The sequence below is a fragment of the Oryzias latipes genome, chromosome 8 (assembly GCF_053564925.1).
Source record: "Oryzias latipes strain Hd-rR chromosome 8, Olatipes_Hd-rR_3.1".
Lineage (NCBI taxonomy): Eukaryota > Metazoa > Chordata > Actinopteri > Beloniformes > Adrianichthyidae > Oryzias > Oryzias latipes.
The window spans coordinates 22,614,039-22,637,018 of NC_136244.1; the positions used below are offsets into that span (position 1 = coordinate 22,614,039).

Genomic DNA, 22,980 nt, shown 5'->3' on the forward strand with positions numbered 1-22,980 from the left:
TTGGTTATTTCTCACTGCTGCTCGCATGAGTTCTCATGTTTCTCCGTATGATGTATGTCTGTTGGAGGAGACCGAGCTCTTCATTTGTGTGAGATATGGCTCCAGCTTTTGCTCTCACCATTACTGCCTTAATGCTAGCGCACCTGCCACCTGCGCTGTGAGGTCAAAGATCAGCCTGCGTGGGGATGGAGATGGGGACTGAGGGAGAAAAGGCACCTGCTTTGGGGCGTGATGCATCAAGCCTGAGAGCATTTGATTTAGCTGTCTTTACACAGAGGGGCCAGCTGTAGAAAGCCCGACAGCATTAGCCAAAAGAAATGGTTCCCTCTCATTATCTGCTGGTGTACAGCTCTCACTTTCCCCCCTTTTTCGATCTTTTTTTTTGTGCACAGGGAACTAAATGAGGTTGCTGTGCATTTGGGACACCGTGTGGGTGTAAATGGCTCAGGGAAGTAAGCACATATTGAAAAATGTCCTTATTCTCATTGGGAAATGGAGCAGGAGCTTTGGGAGCCTGTCAGTGCAGGTGCTTCTCTCCTTTGTTATTAAAATAAATGGACGAAAAGTAACTACGGTATCTGTATTTCACATGCTGCCAAAATGGTTTATACCTGTAGTCGGTCTCCAAATCTAACTAACCCGCCATCATGTCATTGTGGTGATGACCTTTGTCCGCAAACAAAAAAGGTTTCTGAGTAGGATGTTTTTGCTGCATCCGGAACGCTCCGGAAGCACGGTTTAGGACATTTCTCCCTGCTGGTTCAGTCGACGCAGCACCTCTTGTTTCTCAGGGCGGCCTGCCAGTGTTTGCTCGCCAGCTGTCCAGACGTCAGCCCTGTTAAAGCACGCTGTGACAAAAAACATTTGCTGAATGGTTGGGCCTGGATTCTTAGCATGTGTCAGTGATTATCGCGCAGAAAGATCCCCGCCACATGTTAGATTGTTGATGATAAGCTCTGGTGAGTAAGGTGTTTAGAGATGCGCACATCTCTCAGGCAGCACGGCGTGACTGCACAGCTCACACGGTAGGTAAAAAAGTGTCCCACCCAGGATCAACCTTGTTCCTGATGATCCCTGATTAGATCAAAGGTTTCTGCTGGGACAGCTGGAGCGAGGAGCAAGGAGTCGATCCCTTTTACCTACTTTTTACAACAAGTAATCTAAAAAAAATATGCATAACCTGCTTTAGACTTGCAGAGGAAAATATTTGAATTGTATCTAGGTTTTAATAGATTATATATATTGAGCCTTTATAAGAAAAGGTTCAACTTTATTTGTCTCCTTAAATATCTGCTGCAAAATTGGAATCTTAAGAAAGTATAATTTGAAATAATTGAATTAAGATAAATTGTGTTAGTTTATGTCTATTACAAGAAAAATAATCATATTAAAAAAATGTTTAAATTGGAAAATAATCTTAGTGAAACCCTTGTGCTATCCTAGGCAGTTTAACATTGGAAGTTGGGTCATCTAGACCCAATAGAGAGTGCGCTGAACCTTTTTTCTTCAATGATTTGTGAACCTCACTGGTGTCCATGGTAGGAATAACACGTCAATGTAAAGGTGGGGTCATCTAAGATAGCACAAGGGTTAAGAAAACATGTCTTAGCAACTACAGTTTCTATCTTAACCCCTGCATGGTGTTTTTGACTTCCCGTTTTAAGTTTTTATAAGGATAAATAATAATATAATAATATTTTTAAAAGTACATCATAAACAAATAAAGAAATAATACAATTAATAATTAGACAAATTTATAATAGGAAGAATTCTTGGTAAGACCATTTTCCTACCCTAATGGGAGACTTTTCCACTTATTAAAGATATTCTTTTGAAGAATTTAGAATTTTTTACTTTCTTGGCAGCCTCGTTTTAAATAAGAATGTACATAAAACGCATTTAAAAATACTTTGAATGCCCAAGTTCAAACATATGTTGTAACAGGAAATTGGGTGAAATTAACGTTTTCAAATGAAATGAGTGATCTTTAGTATTATCCATGCTGCAATAATAGCACTTTCTTCCACTCTGCTCACTAAATAGTCTCTTTTCTAACCTTAAAGTATCACATGATAATATGGATTTCCACCGTTGAAATTCACCAAAAACCACTTTAAAAGAATTTGCCTCCACCTCGTGTGTCCATGGAGTAAAATAATTATGAATATGTGTTCTGTGATGTGATGAAGCAATAATCCCAAGTAAGTAGACGGGCTGTTGCAGCTCGGCCTTGCCCAGAACTTCAACAAACACCCATTTAACTACTTACAATGTTGTCTGTGTGTCTTAACACTTTCCAGCAGAAGATTCCTGAAGCGAATTTGATATCCTGCTCCACAGCAGAATCTGTGTGCATCCCTGAATATAAACTGCATTCCTGATGGATCAGTTTATGTTGAGTCAAGTTTTATTTTTTTATTTTTTTTAAGCGTGTTTGTATGTGACATGAACTTGGAGGCATCTGCACGGATGAGGAGTAACAGCGGGGAAGAACAAAGGCGGGGGCCTGACTTCAGTCACAGACTGCAGAGCAATCATGATGGTTTTCATCAAACGCTCATGGCAAAATTTTTTGACAACTCTTTATCTCTGCAGCCGTACATTTAATAGCTGTTGCGCGACTTTCAAGTTAGTGCTTGAGAGGTTCATCCAGTCTGTCTTAGTCTAGTAGGAATTTAGGCTATTTAGAATTAATTTAGGATTTAAACCATCCCTAAAGTACTTGGAGCTCGTGTTTAAACAGTTGGTCTGTAGATAATTGGCTAAATCGTTTTTTTAATCAATTTAGTTAGATTATGTTTTGCGATTTTTTTTTTTGTAAGGTGTAAAGTAATAAAAAAATTGGACAGATAGGATACAGTTTGAAGAAAACCAGACAAGAAATTGAATTAAGAAAAAAAATTGGTTTATTTCAAACGATCAAAACAAAAACAAAAACTTTAAAAAAGCATAGATATATCAAAATTTGGATGCTTAGTTGTGGCTTGATGGAAAAATAAGAAAATAACAAGGAAAAGACGATGCACTTTCATACAGTATATATCCACATGCTATAGTGACATAAAAATCATAAATAGACATATTTGTGTTTATACATACAGTACATGACATATAAAGTGGCAAAAACTCCCCCTCCGATCATCTTTCGATCTATTGTAAATGTATTCCCAGTGGTCTTTAAATTATGATTATGTTTTTAGACCCCAAAAAAACTTGTGCCCTTATCTATCCATCCTTTTTAACCTTTTAACCCACTACATCCCTTTTGGGGTCACTGCGTAAGCGGGGTTCACCCTGGACAGGTCGCCAGTCAGTCACAGGGCACACAATCACTCCCACACACACTCACATGCACACCTAGGGACACTTTAGAGTAAACATTTAACCAATGAAGCATGTTTTCGGACTGTGAGACGAAGCTGGAGTGCCAGAAGAAAAGCCACACATGCATGGGAGTGAACAAGCAAACTCCATTTTTAATCTTAATTTTCCTCCATCATGTTCTCCATTATGAGAAAAATGCCACAAGAACATGTTAAAAACACCCAAAATACAATTTTCACGCTCACATTATAGAATGACTTTTGACTTCAAGTAGGCCAGAGAATTTTAGTTAAAAAAAAACCTTCACAGATTTATGATTAAAATTGTGCTGCTCGTCTTCACAACAATAGTTTGTTTTTTTCTGATTTGTTTGTGAAGACTCATCATTTATCCAGGTTGATTCCATCGCAGTAGTAGGTTTAAAAGTTGTCATCTGGACATAGTTTTTAAAATTGAAAACGTTTCACCTCTTATTCAGAATTGACAAAGCCTTCTGGATAAAGTTTTCAACGTTAAAAACCAAGTCCAGATGACAACTTTTAAAACTACTACTGCGATTCTCTTCTGATAGCTGATTGGAGACCATGCTCTATTGTTCCATTGTGCAGGTAATCCCATCAACATAGAGACGTTGGCCTCTAAAATATGGTGACCTGTAAACTACCAGCGTTGTGTGACTGGTCTGACTGGTGTCATGTATGCGTTCCCGTACGTAAACTCTGAATAATGCTCAGCTGCCTATCCCGTGGCTCCACTCCTGTCCTTTCTCTCCAAACAATAGCTTGTTGTATTTCCTCCCATCGAGCCTCTCCTCTCCACCGCACCGCACATCTGCATCCTCCGCTGCCCTCCTCCCCCTCCGGCCTGCTGTAACCTCCTCTCCCTCAGCATGACCTCCACATATCCGTGCAGCAGTCCTCGCCTCGGGGACCGTGTGGATGCTTCCCCTTTTGTTTTCCCCAGAGAAACTGGGTGGAGGGGGAAGCTCAGCGACATTTGGATGCATCTCGTGGGTCTTCAACTGTACCCAGCCAAGTGCTTTTCCTCTGACCTCTCCCTGAACTTCTCCTAATGTTTATGAAGCTCAGCCAGCCAACGAGCCACCACACCCACACTTCACATTCCTGCATATTATACCTACATATGGGGCTCCGCCGCTCAGCGATGACGTCCACTCCTCTTTTATTTATGAGTCCTGGACTGAGTTTGTGCCAGCTCCAAGTGCATTGTGTTGCAGATGTGGATTGCATGATATGATTAGGTGCTGCTGTGAAGGTAGGCGTCCCCTTTGGGTCAAGCTTTGACCCAGAACTTCCCAGATTTTGAATTTTGTCGGTTTATTTCTCCCACTCACCAACAATGAAGCTTCCATCCTTTGCAGATGCTTCAGTCTGAATCTTCAGTGTTTTTACTCAAGTGATAGATTTCACTGAGGAGCAGCTGCCAGAACTGGAAGTGATGCTTTCAGCGGCTGCATGTGGGTGAAATAAAACCGAGCGTCTCAGCTGAGGAGTTTTGCTAAATGTTTCCATAGAACTACTTGTACTGGAAACAACATTTTATTGCTATAAATGTATCCTATATATTCAACATGAAAGTGAGACACTTTTCCAGATTATTTTAAACGATAGCACAACTTTCTTTTTAAGTACAGCGATTTGTTTAACTACCCAGCATGTGCAGCCACACTTTCAGAACTTTGCTCTTTTTCTGTTACTTTCTCAATTTAAAAAAACTTATTTTTATGTGATTTTTCATAATTTACTTAATCAATTTTTTTAATTTAGCTTGCATGGGGACGACATTTTGTTATGCAATTTTAAAACTATACATTGCTCCATTTTTCCAAGAAAAAGTGTAATAATTTCTTGTGGTGAAACTTTTTTTCATTTAGTTTCTGTCCTTTTTGCATTTGGAGTTTTTCTGGGGAATTTTTTTGATTTGTGAAGCCACTTAAACTGTATCTGCAAATTATTCAGTATTTAAATGTTCTTAACAGTCTCCTCATAACACTTAACTTGCCAAAAAACTATTTAAAACCATAAGCTTGCCCTTAAGGCAGTTAATTCTTTCCAGTGTATTGCATAGAGCGTTAAAAAATGTCAAGTGCTGGGCGTGTCTGACTGCTGTAAAACTGAACAGGGATTTCCAAGATCCCCATTAATAAGTCACCTTATAGAAAAATACAAATCCCCTCAATTGAAGTGATGAAGTAATGGATCTGGAGATTATTAAAAAAAAAAAAGGAAACAAAAAGAAATTATTACCGTGGTACATTAAATTGTGTTAGCTGTGAGTGTGTAAATTGAGGGGGTACATTCTGGTGAAAGTGGGGTGAAAATAAATGCCACCCTTCTGTAGATCTTCAAGATTTCTGTCACACCTGCAGGCAAAGCCGCAGGCATGTTTGCTTCCAGTGCAGCTGATCTATCAAAAAAAAAATAAAAAGACAAGAAAATGTTTGCAGGGTGGGATGAGTGTACGAGACTTTTAAGTAATAGGTTGAGACATAAAAATGTCCATCTAGTTTTATTACATTCTGTACTCCCAGATCTCATTCATTATTTATTCTCATCTTTGTAAGCATCGGATCCTTTGCCCTTAAAACGTTGTTTGACAGTTCTTCTGGGTGTTGCAATAAATGTCTGCTGAGAAAATCTCCTCTCCTCCATGTCTGTGTGCTCAGGAGGCCCTACCCTAGTTCACAGAATACTAATTCACTCTGACCACTGAGTAGGAGTCGGGGCCTCGTGCTTGAACTGTCTGTGCGTTCCTCAGGCGTGGCATCCCCGGCGGCAGATCTGTGCGCCGAATGAGGAAGAAAACCAGGCCAACCTCCATCCTAACCTGCCAATCCCATCGCTTTATGGCGCTGCATCCGTTGACAAATGACCCCATCTTCCCCAACCCCTGCCACCACACGCAGGCGCAGGTGTGCAGCCTCTGTCGGGGCACCTGTTGGTGCTTGGGAAACCGTGCAGCATGGCGGGATGAGTGTGCAGCAGCTTGTTTGACTGCAACCAGCTTTATGACAGGAAAAGGCTTTGCGTGTGTTTCAGAATGTGTTTTTATGGTACCATGGCGTTATTTGTGTTTGTTAGCGCCGAGAGACTCACAGAATCACAAGCACTTCCTCCACACAGGCAAATGCACCCACTAACTAAAAATGGGTTTCCTCTATGAAACTCACCAACAAAAACAGCCCATTAGACTGTTCTTTCAGCACGCCACTCGTGCACACACATGCACACGCTAGCTCAGTCATCCAGGAAAAACAACACGATTACATAATGCAGTTTAATACCTTAAGAGTCCACGTTTGCAAACAGCCAGCCTCATTTGAATCAGAATTAAGAGCTTCAGAACAAATCTGCTCCCTGACATTGTTCTGGTTGGCAAAAAGAGCTTCAAATATGCAGATTCATTCTTTGTCAGCCACTACCACTGGCTTAATGATAGGTTTGAAAATAAATGTGCAAATATGTTGAGGAAAACCCCAAAAAATACTGAGCTCAGTGACCAGGGAGCAGCCATGACGGCTGTAAGCATGTGGTCCCCAAACGCTCACTGGTTCACGTTGTTCCTCTGGCGTGAGGCCCCGTTTATGAATCTAACAAACAGATAAGGAAGATGCTTCTCTCCAAAATGGATAGACAGATGTTTTACTACATGGATGTCCATTCTTGTCGCCTCCACCCATCTCTGCTGCTGAACTCTGGGTGTGGATCAATAATAGTGGCCTCAGTGTCAGTTTGGATTCCTCTGTGTTTTGAGGAAAATTCCTCTTCGCTCCCAACAGTCATACTATGGATGCCAAGCACAATTTGTGCCAGAAAGCGAGAATCTAAGGATTCAGGGGAAGACAAAACTCGGCTCTGTCTGCAGTTTGCCCGAGCCAAGAGTAAAACTGAATAAATAGGTGGATTTTTATTTTGTTGTTGTTGTTTTTTGACATGTCCTTGTTTCCAGGGGTAAACAATTCAATCGAATTTTGTGGAAAACAAATGAAATTTGCTGCAAGAATCTGCTTAAGCTGCTTTCTCCTGGCTAAGTATTTTGTGGCCAACTTGCAGTTTGACGAAGCAGGCATGCTGGGACAAAATGTAAATCAAGAAATCTGAGAAAAATGGGAGGTAGAGGTTAATGAAAGGTTAATATTTTAATCTTGGCATATTTGGGAAGATTAGCAGATACCAGCAGGCAGTTGGGGCTATTCGCTCTTCTCTGCTTTGTGATCCTTGTACATATGGATGTGTGCGTGTGATCCTAGGTGGGGTGCGGTAAGGGGTTCTTGGCTCAGCTCGGCAGTCTTGTGATGGAAGATCAGGAGTTTGTTCTCATGGGAATCAGAAATATGTACCTTCTTATCTTTTAAATAAAGACTTTTTACCCGTTTATTTCTCTTATTTAAACAACTGATTGTGAAGCAAATTTGCTGATGGGAAAAGAAGAAGTATAACAGTTTGGAAGGGCAGCATTGTGTTTGACAAGATGCACCTATTTTTGGAGATTTTTATCGTTTGCATTTTTGCTTTTAACATTTACTTTTCTTGCTCTTCTCTTCCTGCCGTGACTTGTTCAGCTGTTAGTGCACAAAATCAAACGTGTGCACTCTGTGAATGTCACTTTGCATTTGTTTAACAAAGATCAAACAAATGTGCATTTTTTGAATTATCAAAATTAGCACAAACTTTTTTTTTGTCTACAAGCAAGCTGTCAAATGTGAAATTTAAAGAAAAAAAATTATCTGATTGTTAACATTTCCCTTCCATCCCCAAAGGAAGAGCAGCCAATGAAACAAAATGGCTCCCTTTGCTCAGTCATTGCTGGCAATTTGGCTGATGTTACCTTGGCAACACAAACTTGGTTTCAGTGAGAACAAGGAGAGATAGTTGCTGTTATACTGCAGCCACGATGGCTCTCATATCCAACAGCAACAACCTTGATTTTGTTTCTCGGATCCGCTCTGTCAGCAGCTGAGATTATCCTCAGTCAAACTGACCATTTATCGCCGAAATTCATGCTAAAAATAAAAATAATGTCAGAAAAGTTTTGGGTTGGGTTTGGTTGATTGCATGTAGTTTTTTTTATTTCTGAGTGGTTCCAGCACAGAAAGCCTTTCAGCCTCAGTGGCATCATTAGATCGTGTTCATCCAGCGAGCTGGTGTCAGTGTTGTTTTTATGTGATTGTGCAGCCACCTAGAAAGCTGCTGCGACGTTGCCAAGGAAATGATGCCATTGCACATATTCAGGGGCTTAAAGAGATGTTCAAAAGGATGTCTCTTAGAGGAGATGTTTTGGATATGTCTCACCTTAAAGAGACCCTTAAAGAAGAGGTAGATACTCTAGAAAGAATGAATCCTAGTTTTTCCTTTCAGAGCATGATTTGTTTGTTTTACTGTGGAAAATTCACAAGAAGAAAAAGGAACAGATTTCTCATTTATTTGTATTTATTTAAAATATTAAAATTATTATTCGTTCATTCATCTTCTTAACCGTTTATTCCCTTTCGGGGTCACGGGGTTGCCGGAGCCTATCCCGGCCACTGTAAATTATTACAGGAGGATAAATACATTATATATTTGTAATTCACAGAAATTAATTAAAAAATCTACATTAAGTCCTGCTCTCTGCATAAAAAAACCTTTTCTGTTTGTTTCATTGATACACAGTAACTCACAGGTCAGGATTCTCATGGAATTCTAGCACCAATAGAAAAGATGTAACAAACTCCAGATTTTTCTTTTCACACTTTGTATATTAGCTGTCTAGATAGATCCCAAAGGGACATGCAGAAAATGAAAAATGACTGAAATTGATTTCATTGATTAAAAATGTCCAAAGTATTCCTTTTTTTAGAATCTAGTGAACTCCCAAAGGCCTTTTTGTGCATTTGTTTTCCTACCTTTGTGCTTTCTGAATCAGATCCTCTCAACCAACCTGGCGGTGCCATTAAAAAATAAAATTAAATATTAAGAAACTTGTTGCTCTGTGTTCCTTTTGTTCTCTTGTGTCATATATAATCTATTCTTTACTTGGCCAAGCATGAATGACCTTTATCGATGCCTTTCTGCTCCGCTCCTCAACTCTGCCTCCATTGCAAACAAGCCACTGGTTATCAGTAACCTATTACTTTTTGCACTGGCTCCCCTCACAAACACTGGTTGAGGCATTTGTCAGAAGTGTACACACACTCACACACAGTGGAAAATAAAGGCCGATTTTCAAGACTTTGTAATTAAGGTTTGACTCTCCTCTCCTCATTTCCTTAGCTTGTCTCAGATCATGAGGGAAAAAAATTGATGCCCTATTAGGTGACAATTGCTACTTTCTGCAGGGTGGATGTGTGTGTAAGTGCATGAGTGTGTGGGTGTCTATACCCCCCCCCCCCCCCCCCCCAGGCCAGCTGAAGTAATCTGATTGTGTTTAATGCATAATGTGTTTACATACCCCTGAGAGACACACATACACTGAGTTATTGACGGGCTTGTTCCATGACCATAAATAATGCACATCACATTTATTTCCCATTGAAAATGCTTTTCGAGTGGGAGACCCTGTCAAGCTGCATGTCACCTGGGGCTTAGTAAATATACACCTATATTTAATCTTAAACGTTCATCAATACTTTCGGCACCGCTGTTTCTTGCTCACAAATGAATTCCTCCTCTCTGCTTTCAGGCGGAGTGGGCATTGCAGCCACTCAGCTGTGCAAGACGGTGAAAGATGTGACTGTGTTCGGCACTGCATCTGCCAGCAAACACGAGACCATCAGCTCAGGCGGCGTCACGCACCCCATCGACTATCGCACCAAGGACTATGTGGAGGAGGTCCGCAAGATCAGTCCAAAAGGTGAAAAAAATATGTGCACCTTCTGCAGGGATGAAGTGATTTCTTTCTGGATTTTGTGTGCACAGAGACCTGTGATTGTAAATAAAAGCTGGATAAATAGCCCACTTTGAATTACGTCTAGGTTTATAACAGAGCGCATGCCATTCAGAGTCACTGTCTCATAAGGCAAACAGACCTCCATCTGCTCAGCAACAATGTTCACGTCTGCAGCCTTTGTTGGTCGCTTAAATAATCTGCCGGCACTCAGATAAAACCTGTTTGTGGCATTCTTTTTTTTTAGCAGAGATGGTTTGCATTAAATTGATAAATGGTGAAAACAAATCCCAGTTCTATTTAGTATTGTGTAGAAGGACTCTAAAACGTCCTGGTTTTTGGAGCCCTGAGACATTATCCAGTTCCTGCTAGTGTCATGTTTACATGCTGGAGGCTGTTTTCTTTACAGCTCACAGTGTGACAGAAAGGCATTACAGAGACAAATATGTGAGGAGTGAGAAGTGACACTTTAGACAAAATGTGTCTAATTAGAAGTGGGATCAATGTGCAGCCCTGCTCTCCACTGACCCTTTCGGAAATTCATCTGTTCTCTGGTCAAGGAGGAGCCCTGCTGAGAGCCTCCTATAATCAATACAAGCTGGGCTGAACAGAGCATGGAGGGGTGGCCCATTCTAAAGACGCCCTCCTGGCACAGAGGAGCATCATTAAGGTTGAGGCTACATGTCTGGGCATTAATAAGCCACAGAAAAGCCATGGAGCTATCATGCTGTGCTTTACTGTTTGTCCAAAGGCCGGTTTGTTATTCCGGGGTGGACTGTGATCGAGAGATAGTTTATGCCTCCTGTTTTACTATTGACAAGAATGATAAAACAAGGATCTCGCACAGCCTTCCTTTAGTTCTCCTTTATGGGTTTCTCTGCACGTAAACATGGCACGACTTGGCTACAGTCCTTACTCTGACTGTAGTTAAATCTGGCCCCTAGAAAGAGCTTCTTTGGAGATGTGATAACTACTCCGTCTTTCTTCTCCTGCAGGTCTGGACATCATACTGGACCCTCTTGGAGGATCTGACACCCATAAGGCCTACAACCTCTTAAAGCCCATGGGAAAACTTATTACTTATGGTAAATAAAAAGATCAAATTAATACAAAAAGACAACATCTCATCTGTAAAGTTTTGGTTTTTTTTACACGTAATGTCCCACTCAGATCATCTTTTGATCTGTTTTCAAAGCGTTCCCGCTAGCTTACAGCCCCTCACACCCCCAAACCAACAATACCAGTGCAAATAAAATGGCAGGCAGTATTGGAGCCATGCAGCTGTACAGTTTTGAGCCAGATTTCAGCTCAGACGAGGAAAACAAAGAGTTACAGGGATCTATTTGTCCGAAAGTGGATGAATCAAAATGGAGTGGAGCATATTGTCTGTCACAAATATCATCTTTTTTAAATGGCATTTCTTTCATCTGCTCCTGATTTACAACAATTTGAATAAATAAATGCCCTGAAATGCAATTTTAATGCAAATTTCCTTCACATATATCCTCATTCATCTGAAAAATGCCAGAAGAGCATCTTAAAAATGAAGTTTTCTTTGTATTGGGTCTTTGAACACCTTCATTAGCAATATTATATTTAGGAATGTGTTCAAGCTTTCAAATCTTTTTTGTAATTCATGAAAATAATCCTGAACTCAAATGAGTTTAACTGAGCTGGCTGGCATTCCTCTGAACAGGGTGAAAGACACCAAGGCGTTTTCCCAATGGAGCTAAAACTCCCACAAACAAGGCATTCCTTCTTGGTACTGAACTGCCACAATTTAAAGTTATCAGACAAAATTTTTCACATGCCTCTCAGTTTTGCTCCTTTACATTTTGCTTTATTTAACTTTAAGATAAATCTCTTGAGACAAAGACTTCCCATCCTCGGGACAAGGACAAAGTAGATATAGAATAGTAGAATAGTTGTGGGTTTCCCTCAAGCTGCAGAGTAAAGATGCCTTCTTGTGAGCGGAGTGACCCCTCTATAGAGACCCATGTGACCCGTGGGAACGCCTTTGCGCTTGCTCTGTCGCAACGCTGGTCTATACATGAAGTGGGCGGGATCGGCATCCATGGAGAACAGGCCTTCGTCTTTCCGTGTTACTCAGAAAGCTACTACCCAGCATGGTATCCTCCACCCTCACCCCTTCTTGTCCCTCTGTGCCCGCTGCTTCTCTCCCAGCTTATCTGAAGTAGGCATGTCCGAACAATGGCCGTTCTATCTGCACGAAACCTGGAATGTGCCTGAATGTAGCAGGCTGGATCTCTGTTCTCTCAGAGCGTGCTTTGTGTCCCCAGTTTCCCCTGAGAAAGATGCAGATTGAGAGCACAGGCAGCGTCTAAGGAGCGGGATTAGATCAGGTTGTGGTGACAGGGGTAGCTAAAGTGCTAAAGAGGAACCGACAGGCTGAGGTCCCTCACACAAATCCCCATGAACATGTGATTTATTGAATCTAAGAAAAGAAACGTTTTTCTCAAACAGTTTTTCAGATATTTGACTCCATTACCAGACTAAATAAAACAAATTATTTATGACAAAGAGATACATGTATTGGCAGCAAAAAATTATCGGTTCATCATTCCAGTCTAATGTGTTCAAACACTTTGAATTTAGCAAAGGAGTGACCATGCAGTGTTGTAGAATATTCTAATAATGTTTCCTTTGGATTATTTAGTAGAAAAACCTCAGTGGGCTAAACTATATGAAACAAAAATGTGAATGGATTTGCCATTAATTCTTGTTTATTTGTTTGTTTGTATACATATTTAATTTACACTTGATTATTTTGCAAGAAATACAAAGAATTTGGAAAACGTCAGTATCCAAGTATTTATCTCTTAGTCACAATGGTTGAGTTTTTGGCTAAAGACGTCCTGGATCGATTGTAGGTCAGTGAGTCAGATCGTTTAAAATGAACCAATACCAATTATGAATTGTATCGTCAACCACAAATTATGATATGAATCATATCGTTGTAAAATAAACCCTGAAAGACAGGAAAGTCAGGATCTTTGTGTTCCGTCTTATTGTCAGGAGCGGCCAACATGCTGGCGGGCCAGAAGAAGAACCTTCTCGCTGTGGCCAAGAACTGGTACCACCAGTTCTCCATCCACACTCTCAGCCTGATCCAGGGGAACAAGTCGGTGTGCGGCTTTCATCTAGGCTACCTGGATGGTGAAACTGAGCTCATCACCCAAGCGATGAACACCATCCTAGATCTGTACAAGCAGGGCAAAGTCAAACCCTGTATCGACTCCACTTGGCACCTCGAACAGGTTTGTGTCTGTTAGTTTACAGTTATGTATAGATAGGCTGTTGTCTGACAAATCCATGTCTTTGGAAGGACATTCCAAACAAATAGTCATAAATTGTTTCTATCAACTGAGAAACATGGCGAAATTGAAAACCATCCTTAACTTGGTAATAATGTTTTTCTTTCTTCTCATTTAGATTATTGTATTTTGTTTTTTACTTGTTCTCGGTCTTTAAAATGTCTGCAACTCGTCCAAAATTCTGTGGCGAGGCTTTCAACAGGTGCCAGTAAACGAGCATATATAACTTCTTTACTATCCGCTTAATATTGGCTTCAATTTGGAATTTGCACGGTCAAACTCCCTTAGACATTGTTGGCCTTCAAAGGGGTTGCCCTTCGTTTGGGGAATTCTTCCTAGATTGACAATTCCGACTCCCTTGAGCGTTTTTAAAGACAGGTCAAGACCTTCAACTGTAAATGAGAACTGGACTGAGTGACCCCCTCTCATGTTCCAAACAGGAGATACCCGCTGGTTTCAAGAACCCCAAATCCCAGACTTCTGTTGAGAAATAAACAGCTTTTACTCAGTCATTAATAACCATTCTTGCTGGGCTACATTTTTTTAATACGTTCTTGCTAATCCTAATTTCTTTCATGATATTTTTTCTCTTCATTACAAGTTAATGAAGTTATAAACTGACCAATGAGACGCCTCAATAAATGCATGTGGTGGTCTCTGTTGTCCAATGTTCAAAACTTTTGACTGACAGATTCTCCAGAGCCAGCTCCACAGTGGTAGGGACGTGGCCTTCAAACAAGCTCACTTTTGATTGGAGAAAGTGGTTGTCATAGAAATGCTGACTTGGACCAACCACGACTGAATTTACTTATTTTTATCAGCGCCATTTTCTAAGCCGTTTCTATGGGTGATGTCACACTCACTCAGTCCAGTTATCAAAAACAGTCAATGGTCAAGATATTTTTATTTAGAAAACCTTTTGGAGGATTTTAATCTGTCTACACTGTGACTAAATCTTTATTTTAGTTTTTCCTATGAATTGAATAATTGTTCTAACTCCCTGTTTCTGTAATTCATTTGATTTTATGTTCCTTTTTACTACTGTGAAGCTCTGTGTGATTTTATCAGGGAAAGGGACTGTAGAAATAAACATTTACTTACTCGCTAGATACCGGATGATTTCAGCAGTGGGAGAACGCGAGATAAATGCATAAGACTGACATTAATCAACAAGACGCTAATCTTATGTTGAACAACAGCTGCTGTGCCGGCTGAGGTGAAGCAACAGCTGCACAACAGCAAGAAGTTGAAAGAAATGCAGCCTGAGATTAAATTAAATCACAGCTTTTTTAATCAAATTCAGATGGTACAGAGTTGTGTATTTTATAAAACACGGGGTATAAAATCAAATCAGTTATTCATGCATGTCAAATAAAAATGTAAAAAAAGGTTGTAAAAGTGTGTGTTAAAAGCAAGTACAATTAACATCACGCACATAAATGGACTCAACATGAAACAAATGTCAATGCTCAGTCTGATCTAAATGCCAATGAATACAAATGAGTTTCCATACTGGTTCTGAAAATGTCGAGTGCTAGTGAAGGCCCACTGTAAGGGGACAGACTGCTCCAAAGTTTGGATGCAGTCGAAGGGAAAAGACCGACCCATCTGGCCTTGAAGTTGTTGGTCAACAGAAGCGGAAGCTTCAGGAATCAGTTTTGATAAAAATGCATCTAAATTCAGATTAAACAACAAGATTGTCATCACTATGCTGAAATTGAAGTGAGTTTTTGTGCAAAAGGGTTCCTGTGTGTTTGAAAACAATGTTTCACTTTCATTTATTTGTGAAATGACAGCATCAGATTGTAATCCAAAAATAGAGAATAAATTAAACAAAAACAGTGACTGTCAAAGCAATTAAGCCCAGAACCATGAACTCTTTTCTCAACCATGAGAAAAGACTTAACCTTTGCAAGGACCCTTAAACAATGGCTGGGCATTGACCCCAATGGCATTTAGCACACATTTTGCTTGAGTTGAACATCCAACTTCTCTAAAACTCCCCTGATGTTGAAGTTAGTCACAGAGGCCCCTAAAGGGATGTAAAAGTTTTTAAAGAAATTACCGTAGTGCGCACGAGAAACCAAATATTATCTGTTTTCAGAAATCTCTATGCTGCAGCTATTCTCAAAGCAACTCCAGTCGCGACTTGGTGCACGGGACAGTATCTGGTATGCACCAGAAAGTAAGTTGTGCACACAAGAAAAGAAACCATGCGTGGCACACCTGTTTGCTTCTCGCACACCAAGTAGCTACAGCAGTGGCTTTGAGAATGGCTGCAGAAAAGGATATAGAGCCTATTACCTTTCTGAAAATATGTAATATTTGGTTTCTTGTGCACCAGATACTTGTCATGTGCACCAGTTTATTTTTTGTACACATCAGATACTTTTTTGTGCACACAGAAACCACATTTTTTTTTTATTTCTGTGTCCTGTTCGGGACACTGTAAATATTTGTCTATTAAAGAAGTTTTTTCTGCTTTTTGCAGAGCATTCCTGTTTTAAAAGACATTTTTAGGTAAAAATGTTGATGTTTTCTCCTCAAAGGTGTTTTGTTCTGGCTTAGAATAGGACCAAAACAGATTACTGAGCTTTTAACACAGAATAACTGAGAAGGAATATAAGGGAAAAGCAGGTGAGTTTGTGTGCTGTGGATGTGCAGCAGCTGGGTGTGGCCCTGCGTTCAGCAAACCGAGCCCATTCACAAGGAGCAGCTCTGTGTCTCAGTCAGGCTGACAGACTCAGATTGTTGCCGGCAAAATGAACTCTAACAGATATGAGTAGAGAGTGAGAAAAACACCAATAGAATGGCAGCGTCAGAGGCAGGCGTCTTCTGTTGACAAAGTCAGAGCAGCCGAGTCTTTTGGCCGCGTGATTGTGGCCGGAGAGAAACACCCGCTGTCTTTCTCCGCCATCTGACACCGTTTCTCTGCCTCTCCATCTGCCTGCTCTTTATATCAGACTCTTTCTCGCCGCCTTTAGATTATTAACCCTCTCTGTTTCTCTCTTTGCTTTCATTTTCTCCATCTCCCTCCAACACAGTGCATCTTTCTTCTTTTTTTTTTTTGCCCTTTCTTTCTTGTTGCCATGGCGACATCCTTTAGTCAGCATGTGCGTCTGTCTCTGGGAGGGGCCCTGAAACAGACGTGGAGTCGAAAGATGAAGGTGTATGTCAGATCATCTTTAGAATAATTCATGTTCATGTAGAGTTCTGGGCTGATGCCTGTAAACGCTTCTGCTGCCTCCATCAAAGACAAAAGGCCATCGGGGGGGGGGGGGATCACTCGTTATGACCCTAGCTCAAATGCCACGCCCTGACCCCATCCATCACCCCCCCCCCCTTTATTTCTTTTGCTTGAGACATCCATAAAGCTGTTTTTAGAATTAGAAAAGGTGTTTCCTTCAGTTTTTTTCCATTTTCTCGCCTTTAGAGATTGCCGAGAGGCTAACAGTCTTGACAGAAGCTACAAATGACGCAATCTTGTCCCAACGCCCAGGAGCCAGTTATCTAGTGAAAGGAGGCTGGAGGGGGGTGATGGAAATGGGGGGTGGAGTAGGGCCTTGGTGTCTGTTCCTGAGTTTCATTCAGGCTCAAAATGATTCTTATAATTCCTAAACTCCCTCCCTCCCGGTACATATTCTTCATCTCAGGGATACCAGTTGCTTTGTCCACCCCCTTCTCCTCCTCCTCCTCCTCCTCCACCCATCCTCCACTTCAAACTCCCACACCCCCACCTCCTTTCCCATGTGTCTAAGTCGTCAGAGCCACGTTTCAGCATGGCTTTACGTTGCTAGGAGATGGCCCTGTTGCCGTGGCATTAGTCGTTAGGTGGTCTGCCTGCCTCGCACAAATGGGGGGTGGAGGAAAGAGGGAAGGCTCTGGGATGGAGACAGGAACAGACAGTGGACAGAGCTCAGTGGTCAAGAGGAGGGTGGGGTCGATTTTTGCTGGGACCTTTCACTCGTCGAGACAGAAGGGGAGTCGGTTAATCCATGACTGAGAGGGGGTTTGAAGGGGGATGTCACTAAATTCAAGAATTTTTGCTGAGTAGACTTTTTTTTTCTCTTTACACTGTGATGGTTTAAACAAAAAGAAAAGCACCCTGCATGTCTTTGAAACTCAATGTGCAACAGGTTGCTGAGTTTTAATCTGCAACTACTGTTCCTCACACTGAATTATAAAATTCAAACCATTTCCAAATTGATTTAATATGAAGTTATGCCTTGCAAACATCTTGAACCAACGCATAAATGCACAATGGCAGCGTTTACATGTTACATTTGGATTCTTGACTTTTATTAGGCTGAATTTGTTGAAAAAAATAAAAACTACATTTTAAATGATAAAAAAGCTCAGTCATATTTAGACTCTTTCTACAGGTTTACTATGCAGTTTTGCCTGTGTAAACCAGGTAAATTACAACCTCATTTAGCAGAGCAAGTTCTTATCAAACAAATTAAATTTTATTCCACTTTACTTTCACTAAATACCTAATCATTCAGAGGGTGAGTTAAGACGGCTGAAAAAAAAACCTCATGAAATTACTAAATTGTGACTGTCTTCTAGATCAAGCTTGTGATTGGATGTCTTTTTGCTTGCATCACATGTGCAAAAAAGGCAAAGATTCGTAGAGAATAGTGAAAAAAACTGACAGTTTTCCAGAAACCAATTATTTTCTTCCCAATCTTTTTTTTTCTTTATTTAACAACATTATCTTGTTTGTATCTGTGGTTTTCATCAGATAATGCCGATACTCCAGCAGATACGCTGATAATGCAGATTATTATTAGAGTATCCTTTCATATATTTTATATATATATATATATATCCTTTTATATATTTCTTGGTATTCCGGTTGGAAAACAGTGAAAAACCGAGAATGCAGGTTGTTTAGCTGAAAAGCTGAAAGACACACGGTCAACCATGGAGAACTTCAAAACGGGAACTGACTGTCTGCGATGCAAAAATGCTGACATGCCATCCGCTCCTTTGTTCAGTGTCAGGAAATCAACATCTGCTTTGTTTAAAATAGTCATAAAAAATGTCCTCAATTAAACTTCGGCTTTGTCATTCTTTAGAAAATTCTGTATTTGTTTCCTTCAGCTACAACATTTTCATTTAGAGTTTCGATAATCATTCATATATCACATATTTAAGTGATATTTGAAGACGAACCTGGAAGATTTGTTCCTTCTTCATGAAGATTAAGGGTGGAGACGCTGTTGTGGGGTTGGAGAGGAAGTTGGCTGCTTCTCCTCCCTGTCAACATATTTCTGAATGAGTGATTCCCCGAAAAGCCTTTCTCTCCATTTACTCTCATAGAGCCTCTAGTAAATGTCTTTTCTCTCACTCCCTCAGGTTGGGGAGGCAATGAGAAAAATGCAGGAGAGGAACAACATCGGCAAAGTGATCCTCACCACAGAGCCAATGCCCGAGGAGGAGAAGAAGGAGGAGACCAAAAAGGAGGACAAGAAAGAGGACAAGAAGAAGGATGACAAGAAGAAGGAGGACAAGAAGAAGGACGATGGGAAGAAGGAGGAGAAGAAGGAGGAAAAGAAGAAGGAGGAGCCCAAGAAGGAGGAAAAGAAGGAGGAGGAGAAGAAGGAGGAAGCGAAAAAGGAGGAGAAGTGAGAGGGAGGGATGGAGAGTCGACCTTTGTGTCCTGGGAGCTGGGGGTGTGGTGGGGGTGGTGTGTTAGCAAAGGTGGGAAGGATTTGTTATTGATGTGAAAATGGCAGCAACATTATGAGTCTTTCTCCTCCCCTCCATCACCTCTGGAGTCCACTGTGATTACTCAGGCCTGACTCCACCCACTTTTTCCCTCCGCTTTCTACAGCTAATACAGTCCTGCAGCCACTTATGATGAGCTGTGGTCATTTCCTACTTTCTTTCCTGATCAGATATCGAACACTATTGGGAGTCACAGAGAGGCGTGGAGAATGGTGGGCTTGGTCCAGACCTGGGGTCTCCTTGACAACCGTTAATCCCCGTTCGCACTCCGGCCTCACCCTCTACCCCCCCCCCCCCCCCCTCACCCCGTGCCTCTCTGCACTTCGACTCCCACTGTGCTAAATTGTTGTGCTCTGACTTCCACCTGCCCCCCCTTACCCTTGTGATCTGGGTCCCCACCCTCCTTTCACACATCTCCCACATCACCACAACCCACCGACAGGCCGGACCCAGAGACAGGCACAAAGACAGGCAGATAACACAAAAACCACACCCACCCACACGCCGCTCTTCCCGTGTCCACTCCTTTGTTATGTCACTAAGGATGAGTCAGATGCGCCTCTGATTGGCTGATGCACATCTTCTCCCCAGGAGACGCCTCCATCATAGTTCTGATGGTGCGTCCATGCTCACATCGAATGTTAGTTAGTTCTATACCTAATCAGACAGACCTTCCACCCAATCCAAGCAAAGTTGATATGGTGGCTGCAGCCTACACTCGCCTGAATAGGAATTTTATTTCATAATGAGCCTTTTTGTGCTGTGTTGAATACAGAGGCTGAACTTACTCCTCAGCTTCCTTTCCCTTAGTTACAAAAAAATTTCTAGCTGACCAACTGTTGGCAAGAAGTGCACAGTGCCAATTAAGAGAGAATTTGTTTCTGTCCAAACAAGCTGCAAGTGCACACACAAACATACAGGCTCAGAATGTGATGAAAGAGGCACTGTCATTTTCAGACAGTGAAGGGCCTGAAATGAGCAAGTTAAGAAGGTGAATACAAGTTCTTTCTTTGCATCAACCTCTTTTTTTTTTCTTCCTCCAATTCTTCATTCTCCTCGAGGCATTCCATGGCACTCTGCTCCTTTCACAGCGACCTCTCGCCTGTCGATCACTCTGACCTGTGAGAGGAGAATTCAACCCGAGCTGGTGTCCGCACTTCGCCTCACCACTCCTCTCCCTCTTTCTCTTTCTTTTTCTGTTTTCCTCTCTGCGGTCGGCATAGCAACAGGCGTCAGGCTCATCAGAGATGGCACTGTGGTCTGTTCCTCCACCTCCCTCTCTGCATCTTTCTTTTCTCCTCTCCGAACGCTGCATTTAGTTGCTGGTGACAGTATTTGAATAAAAAAAAAGTAGACAAAGGGGTATTAAAAATGGAATTTCTTTTCAATTTTCACTGACAATGTGTCCAAGTAGCAGCATTCTGCTATCACAGCACACCGCTCCCCCTATTGGACAAGATTGTGACGGAGAATATCAATCAGAAACCTTAAGCCCTGTCTCTGTCTGCCCCGCTGCCCGTCTCTAAGTTCAGCCTCACAGTCAAGACTCAGATGGTGACGAGTGAATTTGTATAATTAAATAAAAAACTAAAATAGCAAAAGAAAAAAAAAAGAAAACAGAAAATAAATGGAAGCAAAATGTTTCCTAAAAAAAAAAAAGTAAATAAATAAAACAGTTGATGTGTTAGCATGAGTGCCCCCCACCCACCCCCATGTGCTGTGTGGTGTGCCGTTGTGTGTGAAGACGTGTGTGTCCTCAGGTTGTTTGTCAGGTTTTAAAAGCACCTACCCTGCCACACATCCGCCCTACACTACTCTGCTACAGTCGCATGTAGCTCCAACTTGACCCATCTTTCTCCTCCAACCCCCCTCCCCCCATGTCTGATAAGAGGCTTGTGTTATGAGGACACTTGGTATTAGTATTTTGCACTCTGCTGGCTGATCTTAATGCACTTCTAAGCATGGCGGTCGCACTCCAGTCCCATCACGGCTTTGATTTCCTTCCAAGTTTGCGGCCTGTTTCCCATCATCCACTCCCAGCGTATCTGCTGGAGCCGCACAGGTGGCACACTGTGGTGTAACGGACGGCCCCTTAGTCGGTCCCCGATCAGATCAGGCCAAGCTCTCCTGTGTGGCAGCGAAAATCAAAGTGTCCATCCATCCCTGACTGAAGGAGGTAAAATGTGGAGCTGGGGTCTGGAGTGCAGCCACCATGCTGGTGTGGGGAGTGATTGTGTCCTGTCAGCCTCTGGTTAGTGTTCTGTTCTAATCTGCTGGGCTCCCTTTGTGAACCTGTGGACGGTGCTTCTCTTCAGAGTGCCATGTGAGAATCAAATGCTTCAGTAAAAGAAGAAAAAAAAAAGAAAAAATGTTTTACTTACTATGTTATTCATGATTTACCTTTTATATTTTTGTTTGTTTTGTTATCCAAGGGTTTAAAGTTCAAAGCTCATACAGTGCTCTTTATGTGGGGACCTGCCAACCTGCACTCCTTTTAAATGTGATGAAGTTTTTTCTGTTGGTCTAAACCATGTGTGCCAAACTGTATGTATATTCTTCTGTCAATGCTTTGAATATTAACAGTGCATAAAAAGATATAAAGAAAATTCCGATTTTTGGATGCGTTTCCATCGACCTTGAAGAGGAAAGAAAAATGCAAATTGTAGGTGTACAAGTTTTGTATTCCAAATGCTCATGGGTGCTGACAGTGTTTTCCTGCAGTTTATAAAAGGTGTGTTTTTTGACTTGTTCGAGTCTTGCTAAAGCTTACATCTGCACTGTGCCTCCCTATTTGCACAAAGCTTATCTGAATCCAAGGCCCTTCCTTTGTATTTATATTATTAATACTGTGCTTATCCACCTCTTGCATCTCATGAAAAACAGGTTGAACCCTCATGTCTTAAACTGAATTCTTCACCAAGCGACACAGATGAGCTAAACTCTGCAAAATCCAAAGTTACTTGCTATTCCTTTGAGTGTTTCACTGTTAGGTCATTAGTACAGAAACAGATGTGCTCATGCAGCTAGTGCAGAGACGACACTGGAGCTCCACAAAACCCCAACTTGCTGGCTGATAGTACCTCGGCTCCGGCTTGCCCCAGACACAACACTTCCGCTTTACAGCAGCTCACAGTTCACTCAAGGATTGTTAGCTATTCCTCTTTTCCTGTGCTGCATCTGCAGAACCTCTTGACAAGTGTAGCAGCTCCGCAGCAGCCAAAACTCCTCTCCCTATCAGCTCCTTCTCTCTGCATCACACGTTCATGTAAAAAAAAAAATATAAACTTCCCTTTGACATCTGGAATTTAGGGTTGCACACATTCATCTGCATGAGCAAAACAGATCAGACATTTTTCTTTTAACATTTCCTCCTTTTTCTAGGATGAATTCAATGGTTTCACGTCTGGAGTTGGGGTTCGAGTGGATCTGTTGGTTGTAGTCCACCTCTTCCTTCTCCATCTTGTCTGAGAGCTTCTCTGCCACAGTGAAGTAGGACTGTGTGTCATCTTTTTAGTCATTACAGACACTTATGCAAGAGCAACTCAAGAGATACACAAGGGCAAATAGGTGTTACAAGAAAATCAAGGTGATCTTTTTTTTTTTTGCAACTTTAGATTAATACTTAGGATCAGTAATGGCATTTCCAGCAGCTTCTCTTGTGTTTGTCTTGGCGTGTAGCAGACGTTCCTCCTTGGCACCCACT

At 41.5% G+C, this 22,980-nt stretch overlaps 1 protein-coding gene across 1 annotated transcript in view; it reads left to right on the forward strand.

Moving 5' to 3' along the window:
- vat1 (vesicle amine transport 1) overlaps nt 1–21,883 on the forward strand; it is a 41,253-nt gene extending 19,370 nt beyond the window's left edge. Inside the window, exons 3-6 of the mRNA XM_004071558.5 lie at nt 10,006–10,176; nt 11,205–11,294; nt 13,246–13,487; nt 18,906–21,883. Coding sequence (XP_004071606.1) covers nt 10,006–10,176; nt 11,205–11,294; nt 13,246–13,487; nt 18,906–19,178 — 776 coding nt within the window. The 3' untranslated portion in view covers nt 19,179–21,883. The remainder of the gene's footprint in view (nt 1–10,005; nt 10,177–11,204; nt 11,295–13,245; nt 13,488–18,905) is intronic.
- Nucleotides 21,884–22,980: the final 1,097 nt, after the last annotated feature.